The sequence below is a fragment of the Nipponia nippon genome, unplaced genomic scaffold (genome assembly GCF_047370975.1).
Source record: "Nipponia nippon isolate SJK-2023a ecotype South Korea unplaced genomic scaffold, ASM4737097v1 scaffold_29, whole genome shotgun sequence".
Lineage (NCBI taxonomy): Eukaryota > Metazoa > Chordata > Aves > Pelecaniformes > Threskiornithidae > Nipponia > Nipponia nippon.
In genome coordinates this window covers 3,953,036-3,970,822 of record NW_028262346.1, presented here as the reverse complement: position 1 = coordinate 3,970,822, position 17,787 = coordinate 3,953,036, and the positions used below count along the sequence as shown (strand labels likewise).

The 17,787-nt window shown below is 41.0% G+C and overlaps 1 protein-coding gene across 1 annotated transcript in view; it reads right to left on the bottom strand.

Moving 5' to 3' along the window:
- Positions 1–11,808: 11,808 nt before the first annotated feature.
- The window catches only part of PIK3C3 (phosphatidylinositol 3-kinase catalytic subunit type 3), a 98,163-nt gene continuing 92,184 nt past the window's right edge, over positions 11,809–17,787 (bottom strand). The window contains 1 exon segment of the mRNA XM_087763679.1: positions 11,809–17,353. Coding sequence (XP_087619805.1) covers positions 17,195–17,353 — 159 coding nt within the window. The 3' untranslated portion in view covers positions 11,809–17,194.

The following is a 17,787-nucleotide window of genomic DNA, read 5'->3' as shown; positions in this document are numbered from 1 at the left end:
CCAGATCCAATATATCCATTTTGGGATGGGACAAACATATCTTTCATAGAATCACAGAATCATAGAATACCAGGTTGGAAGGGACCTCGAGGATCATCTGGTCCAACCTTTCTAGGCAAGAATTTGCACAGTCTAGACGAGATGGCCCAGCACCATGTCCAGCTGAGTCTTAAATGTGTTCAGCATAGCGGAGTCAACCACTTCCCTGGGGAGATTATTCCAATGATTGACTGTTCTCATTGTGAAAAATTTTCCTCTCGTGTCCAATTGGAATCTCCCTGGGAGTAACTTGCACCCATTACCCCTTGTCCTCACCATGTGACTCCTTGTAAAAAGGGAGTCTCCATCTTCTTTGTAGCTCCCCTTTAAGTACTGGTACATGGTGATGAGATCACCTCTAAGCCTCCTTTTCTCAAGGCTGGACAAGCCCAGCTCTCTCAGCCTATCCTCATATGGCAGGCTTCCCAGACCCTTGATCATCTTGGTGGCCCTTCTCTGGACCCCCTCCAGCCTGTCCACATCTTTTTTGTATAACGGGGACCAGAACTGTACACAGTATTCCAGGTGTGGCCTGACAAGCACCGAGTAGAGAGGGATAAGGACTTCTTTATCTCTGCTGGTGATGCCCTTGTTGATGCAACCCAGCATCCTATTGGCCTTCTTGGCTGCAAGCAGCACACTGTTCACTCATATTGAGCTTCCTGTCCACCAGGACCCCCAGGTCCCTCTCCACAGAGCTGCTCTCCAGCCAGGTGGATCCCAGTCTGGGCTGCACTCCTGGATTATGTTTTCCCAGGTGCAAGACCCTACACTTGTCCTTGTTAAACTTCATAAGGTTCTTGTTAGCCCACTCTTCCAGCCTATCCAGATCTTCCTGCAGGGTGGCTCTCCCTTCCAGAGTGTCTACTTCCCCACTCAGTTTGGTGTCATCTGCAAACTTCATCAGGCTACACTTGATCCCATTATACAGATCACTTATGAAGATACTGAATAGCATTGGGCCCAATATCGATCCCAGGGGGACCCCACTTGTGACGGGTTGCCAGTTTGAAAAAGAGCTGTTTACCACCACCCTTTGGGTACGGCCCGCCAGCTAATTCCTCACCCACCGCACAGACCACTTGTCTAGGCCATAACACATCAATTTCTCCAGGAGGAGGCCATTGGGAACCGTATCGAAAGCCTTGGAGAAGTCCAGGTAGACAATGTCGACCACTCTCCCCATGTCAACTGAGCAGGTCACTTTTTATCATAGAAGGCCACCAGATTTGTCAGGCACGATCTGCCCTTGGTGAAGCCGTGTTGGCTTTTCCCAATCATCACGTGCTTCATTTGACTCGTGATGGCCCCCAGGAGGATCCGTTCCATGACTTTCCCGGGGATTGAAGTAAGACTGATGGGCCTATAATTACCCGGATCCTCCCTTGAGCCCTTCTTGCAGATAGGGGTAACATTTGCCTTCCTCCAGTCCTCTGGGACATCCCCCAATCTCCATAACTTCTCAAAGATTATGGAGAGTGGCCCCGCAATGACATCAGCCAGCTCTCTCAACACCCTCGGGTGGATGGCGTCAGGGCCCATCGATTTGTAGGGGTCAAGCTCCTGTATTAATTCATATCCTAACTCCTTCTTCACTGATGGTGGGTCTATGTTTGGATCCTCCTGGATTTTCGTTCCCAACGCCTGGGATCCAACAGTGTTGGTAAAGACAGAGGTGAAGAAAGTGTTGAGAACCTCTGCCTTTTCAGCATTGTTGGTGACTGATTCACCTCTACTGTTTAACAGTGGGCCTATGTTTTCCTTCTGTTTCCGCTTGCAACTTACATACCTGAAGAACCCTTTCTTGTTATTTTTGACATCTCTGGCCAGTTCCAATTCAAGCTGAGCTTTTGCCTTTCTAACTGCATCTCTGCACACTCTGGCAATGCCCTTGTAGTTCTCAGTGGACAATCTTCCACTTCTCCATCTCTGGTACGCATCTCTCTTGGTTTTAAGCAGACCCAGGAGATCGTGGTTGAGCCAAGGGGGCCTCTTGCTCCACTTCCTTCCCTTTCTTTTATAGGGGATAAACTGGTTTTGTGCTTCCAAGAGAGCATTCTTGAAGAACTCCCAGCACTTGCTGGCTCCTTTATCCTCCATGGAAGCTTCCCACGGAATCCCTCCCAACTGAGCTCTGAGCGAGCTGAAGTTTGCTCTTCTAAAATCTAGAACCCTTGTCTTGGTGCTAACCTTCAGCATGCTCAGCCGGATCCCGAACTCCACAATATTGCGATCACTGCAGCCAAGGTTGTTACTGACCGAGATGTTACACAGCAGGTTTTCTTGGTTTGTGAATAGCAGGTCCAGCAGTGCCTCCTTCCTGGTTGGCCCATCTAATATTTGTAAGAGGAAACAGTCCCCTACGCATTCCAGGAACTTGATGGATGACATGCGAGCTGCTGTATTGTTCTTCCAGCAAATGTCTGGGTAGTTGAAGTCACCCATGAGAACCAGGTTCTGTTGACCAGAAGCTTGCCTTAGTGTTCCAAATATTGCTTCATCAGCTTTATCGTCGTGGTTTGGAGGTCGGTAGCAGATGCCCACTGTAAGGTCCTGCTTGGAGACGACCCCTCTGATTTTAACCCAGAGGCATAGAGCACTCACAATCACCATAGTTGACTTCGATACCTTCGAGGTTTTCCTTAATATAGAGTGCGACTCCTCCACCTCTTTTTCCCTGCCTGTCTTTGCGAAACAGCCCATAACCGTCCATTGCGATTCCCCAGTCATGTGAGTTATCCCACCATGTCTCAGCTACTCCTATGATATCACAACCTTCTGACTGGGCATGGAGCTCCAGGTCCTCCTGTTTGTTTCCCAGACTGTGCGCATTTGTATACATACACTTGAGGTGGTTGCTCTTCTGGTACACATCTTGGGAGACAGCTAAGGAACATTTGTCGCTGCTCTGGTTGGCCTGACTTACTCCCCAGTTGGATGTGGTGGCATGAGCATTTCTGTTTTGGACCCCACCCCAAGCTTTGCTTGCATTCAGTGTGTGGATGGCATGAGGATGTTTTCTGTACATTCTCTATTCCTTTTCTAACAACTCCTGATGTTCAATTGCTCTTTGACTGCTACTGAGCATGAAAAGATATTTTCCTAAAACTACGTATTAGAACTCCAAGACCTCTTTCCTGAATAAGCCTTTTAACAGATGGGGTTGTATAATGCCAGTTTTTCCTTATGGTATTATTATTATTAGAATCACTTTCAAATGCTTCCCCCATTCATTCTTCCTTCAGTTTTTGCTTTGCTTTCTTAAACAAAAGCTGAAAAAATGAATTTATTTTGCATTAGCTTTTTTGCCCCCTTTCAATTATTTTCCTATGGCAAAACAGAAAAGTGAATGAAAGGGGGAAAAAAAAGAGGGATAAAAAGGGTAGAAATGTATGTGTAAAGATGGAATATTGAAGTAATGTATTGATCCTACAAGTGGTTTTCTTTGTCAGATGGTTACAGCACAGCTTATGGGAATGCCTTCTATACTCACATGCTGGTCTATGTGGTGACAGAAGAATTCAGACACCTCTATCAACATTGTGGGCACAATTTTAGACATACCTGAAGTAAGCAGTCCAAGGGCTAAAGACTTCTGGCTTGTGAAACGGAGAAGGAATCAGAACAGTCATGCTTTCACTACCTACTTCTGCTTTGTAACTTGCTTTTCAAAGCCAGATTGGCTACCATGACCTGTGACTAGGTTCTTGAAGGGGTCTGAAGTAGCTGGATCTCCTTGTACAAGACAGACATGCATAGAGACTGCTTTATTGTAAATATTTGCATCGTTTTCTTTCTTTTCACATTTCCAATAAAGTCTTGTTTAACTTCTGACAAGCAGATTAGTAGATGCAAAAACCCATGGGATTTGATCAGAAACAGCTGTTTGTTCAGGGGCAGAAGAGGTATGTCACACTATGAACGACGTAGGACTTGGAGTATTTTAGGATTTCATTCCAAAAGGATGAGAAGCACTCAAAATACACTTGGGGCCAAAGGCACAACTATTTTGTGATCAGAAGGATGGAACACCTCTCCTATGAAGAAAGGCTGAGAGAGTTGGGGTTATTCAGCCTGGAGAAGAGAAGGCTGTGGGGAGACCTTATTGCAGCCTTTCAATACTTAAAGGGGGCTTCTAAGAAAGATGGAGAGAGACTTTTTAGCAGGGCCAGTAGCGATAGGACAAGGGGTAATGGTTTTAAACTAAAAGAGGGTAGATTCAGACTGGATATAAGGAAGAAATTTTTTACAATGAGGGTAGTGAAACACTGGAACGGGTTGCCCAGAGAGGTGGTAGATGCCCCATCCTTGGAAACATTCAAGGACAGGCCGGACGGGGCTCTGAGCAACCTGATCTAGTTGAAGTTGATCTAGTTGATGTCCCTGCTCACTGCAGGGGGTTGGACTAGATGGCCTTTAAAGGTCCCTTCCAACCCAAACCATTCTATGAATCTCTGATTTTGTCACAGGCAAAGCTTGGCTGTCTTTTTTTGCAATCCAACGCACGGCTTCATGGTGTGGAGTCAGAAATTCACAGGGATGCATTACTGCCACCTTAACATTTTTCTGACTGAAGTTTTAGACAAGACATTTCCTTCCAGCTCTATCCTACGTAATGGTAAGCTATCTGAATATATTAACTGTTTTATTCTCCACCATAACTTATTTGGCACAGTCTAGCAGGCTGACTTGAAGGATTTTATTGTGTGCTTATACAGTTTGGTTTAACAACAATGGTTGACAATTTTTCTCACTTCGATTTAGAAAACATACCCCTCATTTTTTTCTGATATTTTCAGGTTGACCAAAGTTAAAATGTGTGAGTTGAATTATTTGTAGCAGAAGGTATACATTTTCTTCAGAGGGCTTCTCCTGTCTTCTCTGCAGCTATCTAGTGTCCCTTCTCATTTTACAGTTAATTTAACTATCAAGATCCAGCTATGTTATTTACATGTGCCTTTTCATTTGGGCTTGGATTGCTGGTTTCTTCCATAATTATTTGTATTCTAGGAATGCTCAGAGATTCTAGACCTATGGTGAGAATCACTGTGCAAACATAATGATATGATCCTTGCTCAGAAGAGCTTACAAATTTAAAAGGTCAAGAGAAGACAACACAGATGGATGCAACAGATGAAATAAGAACCACTTGGATCCCTGATGCCAGATGTATATAGGATTTAAAGGAGGATGGATAAACTGTTCATACATATGAAATGGCAAACAGCTGGCATGGTATCTATGGAGCACTGGGATCAAGTCTGTCCTTTATTGTGGCAGCAGAAATTCACTGTAACGATTTCAAATTCAAGCAAAGCTCCTTTCTTAAATTATTTAGATTGAAAATAAATAAATAAATAAAAGAATATGAAAGTAGCCTCCTTCCCACCCTCAATCATGCTGGATTTTATGGAATTAAACAAAATAGGAGGGGAATAATCAATAAAAACCTCAAGAGACATTTGAAAACTGCAGTATCAGTACAAATTCATGTTTAACTTCAGATAATTCATGCAAATGTCTACCTTACAAAAGTTAGTAATTTATGCCTCCCCTGGCATCTTTCCACTACCAGGACCTGAACACATTTGTTACTTTAAGCTTCAGAAAACACCTGAAAGCAGGTAAAGAATAGAAATCAGAGCAAGCACACCTGAAGCCTAGCTACCATGGCAATTGGATGCTACATGAAAATTTAGAGCCCAAAGCTGGGCATAACAGAACAGCTAGTTGATTTCCTAGGGCAATGTAATTATCTACTCTGTGATTTAAGCTTGGTTGATGTGCCTAGTTGTGTGAAATACATTTGACTCTGCTCCAGCTTCTGAGGAGATGGCATTTCCAGAAAGCTGGTACTCTCTGCTGCAACATCATCCACTAATAAATTTAGGTAAAAGCAATCTGTCTTCTTGGGACACCACCATCTCCTATGCTTCTGGGGGGAGATCTCTCATTCTAGTTAAGTTTATGGGCATTTGAATGTGGGAAAAGTATCTCAGTGTTCAGTGATGGGGCTGTACTCCTAATACTTTACTATATGTGAAGCTCTGAACTTCTGCAGAAGTTGGGCTCATGGAAACAATGATCTTTTCAAGGTAACCAGCTGGATGTAAACATGATGGGATTAGCCCTTTCTCTGAACATTCCTGTACCTATGACTCCTCTCAGAAAACAAGCGTGTGACCATACAGTCAAACAAAGCCTAAATGTGATTTGGATACACACTTAGTCCACATTTCACAGTGAATTCCACTGCTCAGAGAGTAACATAATGTCTGCATGCCAACGACTGTGACCTCCTCTTAGAGAAGGAGATGGCCTAGTGCCTTGAACCTCTCCCCTGCCAACTAGTAGGACCTCAGTCTCCCTTAAAATATCCAAACTTCCCATGACTGGGAGATGCAGTTAGGTATGCCCTCTGTTTGGTCCTTGCAAGGAACATGCCAGTCCTGGAAAACAGAACTGCCATGTGTGTATTTCAGCTTCATATAAATACCTGCATCTAAGTTCCCAGCATGGTCCATGGAAATCTACTCAGTACAGTCAGTGAAATCTAATAATTTCAGAGTCAGCTCATCCTAAAGTAGGCACATAAAAAAACAATCCAGCATTTACTGGAAGAGCAAAAAAAGCTCTGTCCCTGTCCTGGGGACACAGTGCCCCTGTCACAGGGTGCTACACCACCAGCTAGGCAAGATAAGTAGGCACCTCTCTGTACCTGCATGCAGACATGGAGCTTGTTATTCCACCTAAAGTTCAAAGGGAAGTAGTTTGTGAATGGTTTGTTAAAAGCAGAGACTTTCCCCAATTACTTCCCATCTTCTCAGCTAGAAAACTGTTTATATATGACTGTGCCAGAAGAGAAACCTATTAAAAAAAGAAGCCATTTTTCTTTCGCAATATGGGTTCTTCAGTCTCTAATCAGCAAGAGATGTTATATTAAACAGACATGGGAGAGAAAAGCCTTTGGTTACAATTAACTTCACAATCTGATTCCCAGTGAAAGAAGACACACTGAAGAAAGGACTGCACAAAAAGTCTTCCTATTTTACAGATCAAGGACAGATGAAGCAGTTTGTTCGGCACTGTGGAATGTGTATCCATATGATTTACTCATTACATATTCCAATTAATGCCTAAGCACCTAGCGAGATAGGGAAAGTGCCATTATCTGACTGTCACTGTGAGTACTACAGGCTGGAGCAAACTGAATGGCTCACCCATGGAAGAACTGATCCCAGAGCTCCCCAGAATCCCCACATTGGCTCAGCCCTCCCTTCACACAGCTTTACTTTCTGTGCACTGTAGTTTATGAATTGAACATCCTCCTCAGAGCAAGTCTGTAAAATCACCATCTTCTGATCCCTCACCATTGATGAGGGGGATGGGGAAAAAATTAGGACAAACACGTTTCTGTCAAGGGAAGGAATTCAAAGTGGCTGTTAAATTTTGCACAACATCTAATTGTGGAGAGGTTTTACTCAGAATTTAAGTACCTCCATGTGGTATAGCTTAATCCGCTTTGGAAAGGACCATCCCGCACAGAGCTTGACTGATTAATGCCTGTGTGTAGATGAGCTACGAATTCCTCTCCAAGCAATGTTCCTGCTGTTTCAGCTTTGAACCCATGCAGGTGAACCGCTTCCCTGCTTAATGCTCCAGAAGCAACTAGAGTAAGGTATTTTACCCTCCAAAGTGAAATTTCTTCCCCCCCAGCAGAGTTCCTTCTAAATCACGGATGCTTGGAAGGACAGGAGGACACCAATACTGCACTTCAAGTAGCTTACTATTAACAAAGAATCATCACATCAGCTGAAGAGGTTACAAAAATTTATTTTAACACAATCCACCTGCAATCTGTTTTCAATGACTCCCTTAAGACTCCTTAAATGTACACACTTCAGACACTTCATAATAACCATGGTATTTTACCATCCACTGATCATACTGGGTCTTGTGAGTAAAACCTTTGCTGACTACAAAAGGAAGGCCATTTAGCCATACTGCCTCTCTTTGCTGCTACTCCACTCTGTGAGGAGGTGTTAAGATTACCATTCTCTGTTCCTCTTTCTCTTTTCCAGAGCCATTATTCCCCCAAAGCCTTGCAAAAGTGCTTTTTATTTTAGATTGCACACAAGAAGAACAAAGCCAGGTAAATGTCTATAAGAACAGGAACATTTCTTGCCAAAAGGATATATGCCTTTTATATTAAAGCAAAGAGCCCATCCCTCTCTATCCCACCCTACTTCACCCCACCCCCAATACTATTTTGGCAATTACTGCTTCTTGCCCAAATAAGAAAAAAAAAGATGACTGCCACTTTCTGCCCCTGAAGCACTGGCAGTTGAAAACAACCAACGACAGTGTATAGGTAAGAGAGGGAAAACAAGATGGAATAATTTCTTTTGCTTCCCTCATCCTCAATCCCAACAGAAAGACCTCCAGAGATTCCAGAAGAAAATAAAATCAGGATGAAACCAAGATGGATGTTGAAAGGCAAATAAAGCAACCACAAGCTGGCTTTATAGTACTACTTATCTCTAATTATACAAAAAACAACTGCTAGGTAAAACAAGCCCATAGCAAAATTATTTTTTGACTGTTCTGTTTCTTTTTCTCTGCAATGCTTCCTGGAAAGACTTAACAGGATGACTTTTGACAAGTTATTCTGCGACACAACTGGTACAGCTTGGTCTCTGACCAACTACTGCATCATGCTTTGATACACATGATGGAGCTCACAGCCTCACTCTATGTAGAATTTTGCATGTGTATGCACCTCCCGCATATGCATACACACAAATACATGTGCAGGGTGAAACTGCTGTCTGACATTCCCTGGGGACTTTCCTCTGACTGGGGATCTACCTTTGTGAAACATGTAGGAATTTCACCTTTAAGATTTGTACCCCTCAAATCAAAATTGGTACTACTTATTCAAGGGATTCAGAAGTTGTTAGAGACAGACACATAATATACTCACAGTATCGATTACAAAGATAGAGCTGTGATAGATAACCTATTAAACATTCTTACTCCAGTTTGTCAAAGCTTTAGACTAACATATCAAAAAAGAAAACCCTTAATTAAAAACAAAATAGCTTATTCCCCCAGTTTTTTTGTTTTTTGTTTTACTTTAAATAGATGATGCTGCAAAAAGTGCTAAGAGCCATTAGATTTTACAAAATAAAGTCAGAACTTACTTTGCATATCAGGATTTAAAAAAAAATGTATTGATATGTGGACTTCTAAGAACCATTTTCAACAATATTTGTTATTTAGAAGACAAGACTTAAAGTAATGAATTTACTGACATCTAGTACGTTGTAGCAGTCCTGGTGCTGTCCTGTTCTTCATGCTGTAAGTGTTCATAGGAGCTGGGAACAGAATATGCAGATCATCCAAAAAAACAGTCACTAGTTCAATCAGAAACATATCCAGACAGTTTATCAGCACTCAGCTGGTATGTGTTCTACAAAATTCTTTGGAAAATACACTGAAAAAATATGCAAGGTCACTCAATGAGCAGAAACACAGATGAACTCACTGGTTAGATTATGTTCCACTGACTCAGGCAAGCTTTTCCTTTTCTGTGCCTGAGGTTCTCCACTTATAAAGTGGTCAGTGATTTACAGTGAAGTCAGGGTCTTCCTAAGCCTTACGTATTACACTCAGATTCCAATTCGGTTCACATGCTAACATTTAGAACTGATTTAGTGTATAGTTTTAATAGGCTGTTGCATATTCCAGCATATGAACAGGTTATTATATTCATTTTAAACCACAAGACATAGTGAACAACTATGCATTCATTCATAACGTGCTTATAAAAGTTACATTTAACACTTTATAAACCTCTCTGCAAAGTGGAATGTGCTGTAGGATCAGGTTGATGATGTCTTGGGTTTTAACAAGGAGTCATCCTTGGCTTGTCTGGTCAACTGGTGCAGAGTGGCTCATGCCCATACTCTTCATAATTAGTCCTGGGCAAGGGGAAGAGGAAGTTTTATTCAAAAGAAGAGTTTTCTACAAAAAAAATGGAGGAAAAGTCCTAGAATATATACAGTGGAAGGCACTGGGGATCAGGACTCAAGAACTCAGCCAAATGAAGTGTGGCTACATCATACAAATCAACAAGTTGTGTGAGTACATAGGATGCCCCTTCAAAACAAATTAAAAAAGACAATTTTTTTGTAGAATTTTCTTTGAATGTCTGAAAATTCCATGCTCTCAAAAATATCCTTGTAAGATAATGCAAAGTACTGTATGGAGAATGAGTTCATGGGAAATGGAGGCAGTAGACAAATATGTATTTTTGCCAGATGAAGCAAGACCAAAAAAAATCCACAAGAAAATGATAATTACTACTTCTCCAAAGAAGAGTCAACTAAAGATAAGAGGTACTATTGTAGCTCCTCTGTGGCATTGTGTTTTGCTAGCTAACATAAGCACTAAGTAACTTGGGTAACACAGTTCCTCGAAATCACACACAGAGGGGAAAAAGAGGGGCTGAACCAATGTGCTTAACTAGCAAATCTGGGTAATATGCTGAGATAACTAAGGGCCCATCACAGCCCTAGTGGATTTTCCTCCATCAAAGCTCTTCTGGTGTTTGCTAGCAAAAGAAGCACAAAGCAAGACTGACTCACAAACATCAGTCAGATTCAGATTCAAATCAGTCCTTCTTATCTTTATAATTGGGAGGGATCTCCTCCTGACTTAAGTTATTATTAAAAAAATACAGTAGTATAAGAGCACCCTTTGAAGAGATCCACACATTTATGAAGAGCTAATTACATTGTTGATCATTCAAAACAGATTCATTATGAACTCAACATGTGGCACAAAAGTCATTTTATGAGTGGCCTTATTACTGCATCAAGTGAACTGAGGAGTGAAAATCCTTGCAAAAAGCCAAGATTTATGAACATAATCCTCTAGCATGTCATGTCTCAGCAGGTAAGATTAAAAAGACAAAACAGAACACTTCAAGACTGCAACAACAAAGAGTTTATTAGTGTCAAGAATATATAATCACTGTACAGAAAACATTCAGAGTTAAAGTGTGAAATACTGAACCGCTCACTGTGCATTCCAGTTGCTGAGCCTGTTAGTGATGATTTAATTGGCTGCCTACAGCTGGCTAACTTATCAGCACTTAAAAACATTTTTGTAAGCATGAAAGAAATGATTGTCCTTTCTAAATGATAACATCACCCAAGGTGGGAAATAAAGGATCATACGAATTACATTTAAAACTTACTCTAGGAACAAAGTTGGTGGGAAGGGAAGAGAGGAGATTGCCATAGTTTTGTGTTTTTTCTGCACCAAGCAACTGTAGCCTCACTGCTGTAACTTTGTACATCTCGTGTTCAGTATAGCAATGATTTCTATTTTTAAATAAGAAAATATATTAACAGATACAAGAATTTACCACCAAATCCAGCCTCTTCCAGTTATCTTTGGCTTGAGAGGAAGTTACTTACTTCAACCTTTGAGCCTCAAATGTTTTCACTGGAAAGAAATGCCATAGCATCTGAGCCCCAAGGATGGTATAAAAAACCATTTTCCATTAAAAAAATGGTTGTTTTTAAACCTTCAGTGAATGGAGACTCAAAGTTTCTCTACCTCCAGAGCTCTCAATTCTCCATGCTACCAAACCTGCAGCTTTTGCCTTCCAAAACTGTTTGGTGAAGTCCACAAGGGCTTGAGAAAGTCTCTTTCTTAAGCATTTGCTTATTTCCACCACAAGCAGGCAAAAGGCTCCAATACTAAAAGCAAACAAAAAACACATAGCACAGCATTTATTCAACTTGGTTTACTCTCAAAGAACAAAAGTTATGCGTAAACTGAACTCTGTGTTTAAAAACATGGTGAAATACCCAAAGGCAAGCAATTTTCACAACCCTTCAGGAAAACAAACAGCATGGAAACCAACTCTATCTGCCCCTTGACAAATGGCTTCATCCAATCTACACAATCCTGCTGGTAGATGTTCCCTATTTTATTTTGGCATCCAGTAGGAGGAAAACAGAAGCCCTGTCCTGAGGGAAAGGAACTACAGCTGCATTCTGGGATGCAGCAGCACTGGGACCACAACTTAGAGATATCCTAAAGCCACTTAACATATACAGCTTAAACTGAGTTCGTTCCTAAACTGAGAGCAGCCAACCATTAGTACAACCCCAAATTATACATTTACATTTTAGGGGAGACAGCCCTTATCCCCCAAGCTTTCACTTTTTTAATCACTGCTTAACATGAGCCCTGAATGCAGCTGACTTGACTTGTAAATTTACAAGGGAAATAAAATATGAAATTAGTCACTTCAACTGGAGATTGTTTCCTTCCTCTACAGAAATAAATAATGCTGCTAAAATGAAAATGACTCTCCAGGGAGAAATGGCTATCCAGTCTTCATTAGTATCAACTAAAATTAGTATGCACTTTTTCTCTTCTTGAGCACTATTGTACAACACCATTAACTTATTCTAAATGTTAAATTTATTTACTTTTGAGACAACAGTTTTTTGATAACCATTAAGAAGGAGACAAGTACTACATAAAAAGGTCTGTAAAATATCTGATAAGATAAAAGATTAGAGATGCACTAGAAACTAAAGGCTTCATAACACAGCTTTGAACTGAACTCAATTTACAATATTTTACAAAAGAACAATACCAAGCTGAGGCCAAAATATCTAGATTGCTTTATCCAAGAGCTTTACTTACTACAGAATGACATAGAGAATGCTGATACACAACAGTTACTATAATAACCAACCTTATTAAAAAGCTCTTAACTGCAGTAGGCAGCACAGATTCCTCGTAGGCCTATTGTGGAGGCAGTAAGAGAACAAATATCTATCGATAAACAAGAAAACATGCTGAAGGGTATTTAAAATGAAAAATTGTGTGGCATTAGGCCAAAATCTGCTGTTTAAGCATGTGTCATAATACCTGTGCAGTGTTTTTTTTTTGGTTTTGTTTTGTTTTTTTTTTTTTGGACAACTTATATTACTATTAAGAACAAGGCCATTGGGAATTCAATGCAGCATTATACATGAACAAATTGAAAGCTTCAATTGGCCATTGTGTAAGATAACCCCTTTACAGCAAATTCAATGACACATTAATTGTTCATTTGTTCAACGATTTACAGACTCTGTGAAGAGCAAATTCTTAAGACAGCCTCAGACAAAAAGGAAAGATAATGATTTTGACTAATGAAGTACTAAATATCACTAAAAAGTGTCTTATTTCACTTGTAATATAAAGAGAATAGACATTACCTACACTTTACTTTGATGGATTTTTTTCTAAGTTTTATTTTGATGGATCTTTTGGTAAGTTTTTCAAAAAATATATAAATAGAGCTCAGATTCTTAAGACTTGTCAACTGTTGGTTAATTTGTGACTATTCTTTTTGTATCCTTCTTACACTTATAAGCAGCCAGTATTCTTGCAGTGGGAAGCCTGCAAGTGTAATTCTTTATAGAACAGGAATGGAGGCAATAATCTCAACTCCAAAACTAGAAGAATAATCCTACATCACATGGAGACAAGAGATGCCTTAAGCACTTACAAAGCAACACAATTGTTTTCATTTTAGGCACCCGATCCCAAAAGTAGAAAGGAAAGCTAAAAGCACATAGGTACCAAACTCTGCAGCAGCACAGGAGGAGAGTTCAGGGCCTCAGGAAACACAGCCCAAAAGTCTTCATGCTGGAACCCAGCATCAGCCAGCTGGAGAGGTAAAAACCCCAAAATGAGACAACTGGATCAGGCCTGCATTAGTGGCTGTCACATCTGCTTATTTGGTATCCAAAGTGCAATACACACTGTGGGCTTGCTTTTTAACTCCCAAAATACAAATGGAAGATGCAATCGGTGCCTGCTGCTCTATGTATCAGCCTGTTGCTTAGAACACCATTCCTGGGAGCTAGAAGCCTGGGGTTCAAATTCTTGGGTGCTTTTAAATATTCTGAACAAATCTGTCCTGTGATTTTAAAAGCGGTTGTAAGTGCTGAAGAAAGGTCAAGCAAGAACAAGTCTCAATGGAAAAAGGTCACCTAAATCAAACCTGTAAACTCTGACTTACTAATACAGCTTCACAAATGCAATAACAATTATCTGGAAGAGTCTGGCAGTCACCTAAAACCAGTGAAATAAAAAGACATGTCTTAAAAAAAGTGACTGTCAGTATGTGATTAAAAGAAAGGTCTACACACATATTGGAGGCACATTTTAATCTTGAATCTTTGTAATGGCTTTTTAAAAATTTTTTTTGAACCCCAAGGTAGATGCTAGGCATTTTTCACTTTGTCTTATGAAATTACCATCCTCCATCCTATGATCAAAGTAATCCATAATGAATGACAACAAATTTTGCAACATTTTCACATAATCACACTCCTTCTTCATATCATGTAAGAGATCACCTTTATTAAATATATATGCAGATGGAAAAGACATTTTTGCTTCTTACCCTGCCTACAGTGCAATTCTTCAAAATAAAAATTAAGTTTGCAGGAAACAACAGATTAGTTGCAAGACCTTTAGCAAAATGGATAGCCATAAGAACAGTGCTCCTCAGTTTCTAGCAGAATTTGATTGGTCTTTTGAAAAAAGAATCAATAAAAAAACTTGGGATAATGACTGGCTTTTCAGATCAGTTTTATTTTTCCTCTCAATTCCATTTCTTGTCATGAATCTAATACTTAAGGCAAATTGTAAAATCTTAAATTCCTGGTAAACACAAACTAAATATGTCAGATGGCTTTAAGAAAAAAACATTGTAAATTCAAAGAAGAAATGCTTTTGTGAATACAGTTTTATTCAACATGAAAATTAAACATTTTATTGTCTTTCTGTGGCTTGTAGTAAGACAGCACATATACGTGTGTTTAAACATTTCATTCTCCATATTAGAGCAAGGGTAAATTTTAATAATAAAAATAGTGGAGACAATAATCTATTGCCACCCCACACCATTAGCAAGAATCAGATAATGCGTGAGGGTGGATGGGACCTCTGGAGATCATTTAGTCCCACCCTCCTGCTCAAGCAGGATCAAACACAACAGGTTGCTCAGAACATTGTGCTGTTGGATTTTAAGTATCTCCACAGATGGAGACTCCGCCACCTCTCTGGGAAACATGTCCCAGTGTTTGGTTACTCTCACAGTAAAAAAAAGTTCTTTATGTTTAGGTGAAGCTTCCTGTCTTTCAGTTTGTGCCCATTGTCTCTTGTCCTGTCACTGGGCACCACTGAAAAGAGTCTGACTCCATCTTCTTTACTCCCTTCAATCAGGTATTTATATGCATTGATAAGATCCCCCTGAGCCTTCTCTTCTCCAGGCTGAACAGTCCCAGCTCTCTTACCCTCTTCTCATATGACAGATGCTCCAAGTGCTCGATTGTCTCCATGGCCCTTTGCTGGACTCGCTCCAGCATGTCCATGTCTCCCCTGTACTGGGGAGCCCAAAAGAGGCACCGCACTCCAGATGCATCTCACATAGCACTGGGTAGAGGGGAAGGATCACCTCCCTCCACCTGCCAGCAACACTCCGCTTAACGTGGTCAACGAAGCTGGTGGCCCTTCTTCACCACATGATCACATTGCTGCATCATGTGCAACTTGTCCACCAGAACCTTCAGGGCTTTCTCTGAAAAGCTGCTTCCCACCTTATCACCCGACCCCTTGCCCATGCTTCTGCATGGGGTTAGTCCGCACCAGGTGTGGTACTTGGCACTTCCCTTTGGTGAACTTCATGAGGTTCCTGTGCGGTCATTTCTCCATCCTGACAAGGTCCCTGTGAATGGCAGTGCATGCTTCTGGTACATCACCTACTCCTCCCAGTTTTGCATTGTCTGCAAACTTGCTGAGGGTGCACTTCATCCCATCATCCAGGCCATTAATGAAGACGTTAAACAATTTTGGCCTCAGTATCAGCCCTTGGAGTACACCACTAGTGACTAGCCTCCAGATAGAGTTTGTGCCACTGATCACAACCTTCTAATCCCAGCACACCGGCCAGTTTCCAATCCACATCAGTGTCCATTTCTCTAGTCTATATTGCTCTGCTTTGTTTATGAGGATATTATGGAAGACAGTGTTAAAGCCTTGTGAAAGTCAAGATAAAGAATAACTACAGCTCTCACCCAGTCTACTGAGCTAGTGATTTTATCTTTGGTGGCTATCAGTCTGGCCAGGCATGATTTCCCTTTTGTAAATTCATGCTGACTACTCCCAATCACTTTGAATATATTCTGCAGGTAGAGCAGAAGCCATCCCTCCTAATACCAGAAGTCTCAAGGTTCCAGCTGTCACCATCCTGGGAGTCTCTGTTTCCTAACTTGATGAGCACAACATATTCTTGCTCCTCCTTCAATGCAGCTGGAGGTTCAGGCTCTTCTATCTCCAATGTCTTACGAACGATCTGGTCAATCTCTTTCTTGTCAGCCCTGATACTGTGAAGTTTGCTGACCTCCTCCTACAGCTCCTTTACTTGGTGATGTAGACATGCCACCGCTGCACACCTTCTGCAAGCAAGTAGCCCAATTCCCACTGCCCCCAGCAAGAGGTCTCAGCAACCCCCTACAGCCCCAAATCTGAAAAACTGCATTCTCCCTCAGGAACTTCATCTGAGTTGAGGCCTCTGACACAGGGGATAGCTGCTAACGTAGCTGCTGCGGAACGTGTTCTGTGGTATGCTGTCAACACTGCAGAGGATGTGGATGCTGTTACGAGCAGAGTTCCTGACCCCTTCTGTGCACCCTGCTGTGCAAGCTGCTGTGTCTGTTAATGATCAAAATAACTAGCTGGAATGCACAGTTCAGGAAGTCTAGTAAGGGTAGGAAAAAAAGGAAGTTTATCCTCACCCATTTACTTTGTGAATGAAAGCTAAGGAAGTTCTGGATCCTTCCCTTAGAACTCCAGCTTTCCAATTTGCAGTTCTTGCTAATACAACCAGTTACACTCCACTTACCATGTTTGCTAAGGTGCTTTAAAGAATTTTCTAGAACCACTAAGAGCTTGCTCTCCAGTCCTGGCAGCAAGAGCATACTTTTAACTTGTTGGAAAAAGAACTAAAACACCATAAACAATGAAGTTAAGTCTTGAACTTACCACTTGCAACCTCTCACCTTAGCTTTCACAGAGAGCACCAACTGAGAAGATATCTCACCTGTGCAAACTTGTGTATCTGCTCCACCACAGCTGCAAAGAGGGCATGGACACTTTCATCAATTAGACTCTGCATATAATGGACAGCTTCTTCATCAGACAGGTCCAAGCGAAACTTGTCCTGCACCTGGAATGGGGGCAGAGATGACAAAAATTAATTCATTTCAACAGTTAAAACATACACTATTCTGTCTGAACTATACAGTAGCAATGATTTCAGTTACGGAGGTTTAGTAGAGAATCTCTCTTTTACTTCTAAGTTACAGCAGATAATTGAAAATTTACAACATTACATAAAATGCCTATTTTTAACTGTTTAATAAAAATGAATATTTAAATAAGCTAGAAAGAAACAGCCCCTTACACCTCATCCCCCCAACTAGTAATTTCAAAGCTCAAGGCCAGAAAGTCAAGAGAAGTACCTGGACACAAAAGTTTAAACAGAACTAAAATGCTATGAGAAAAAGAGAAAATACTCAACATTCACTAAAGAAGAATGAAATGCCACTTGAGAAAAAACATACAACTTTGCATATTAAATACAAAGTTGGAAGAGTCTGG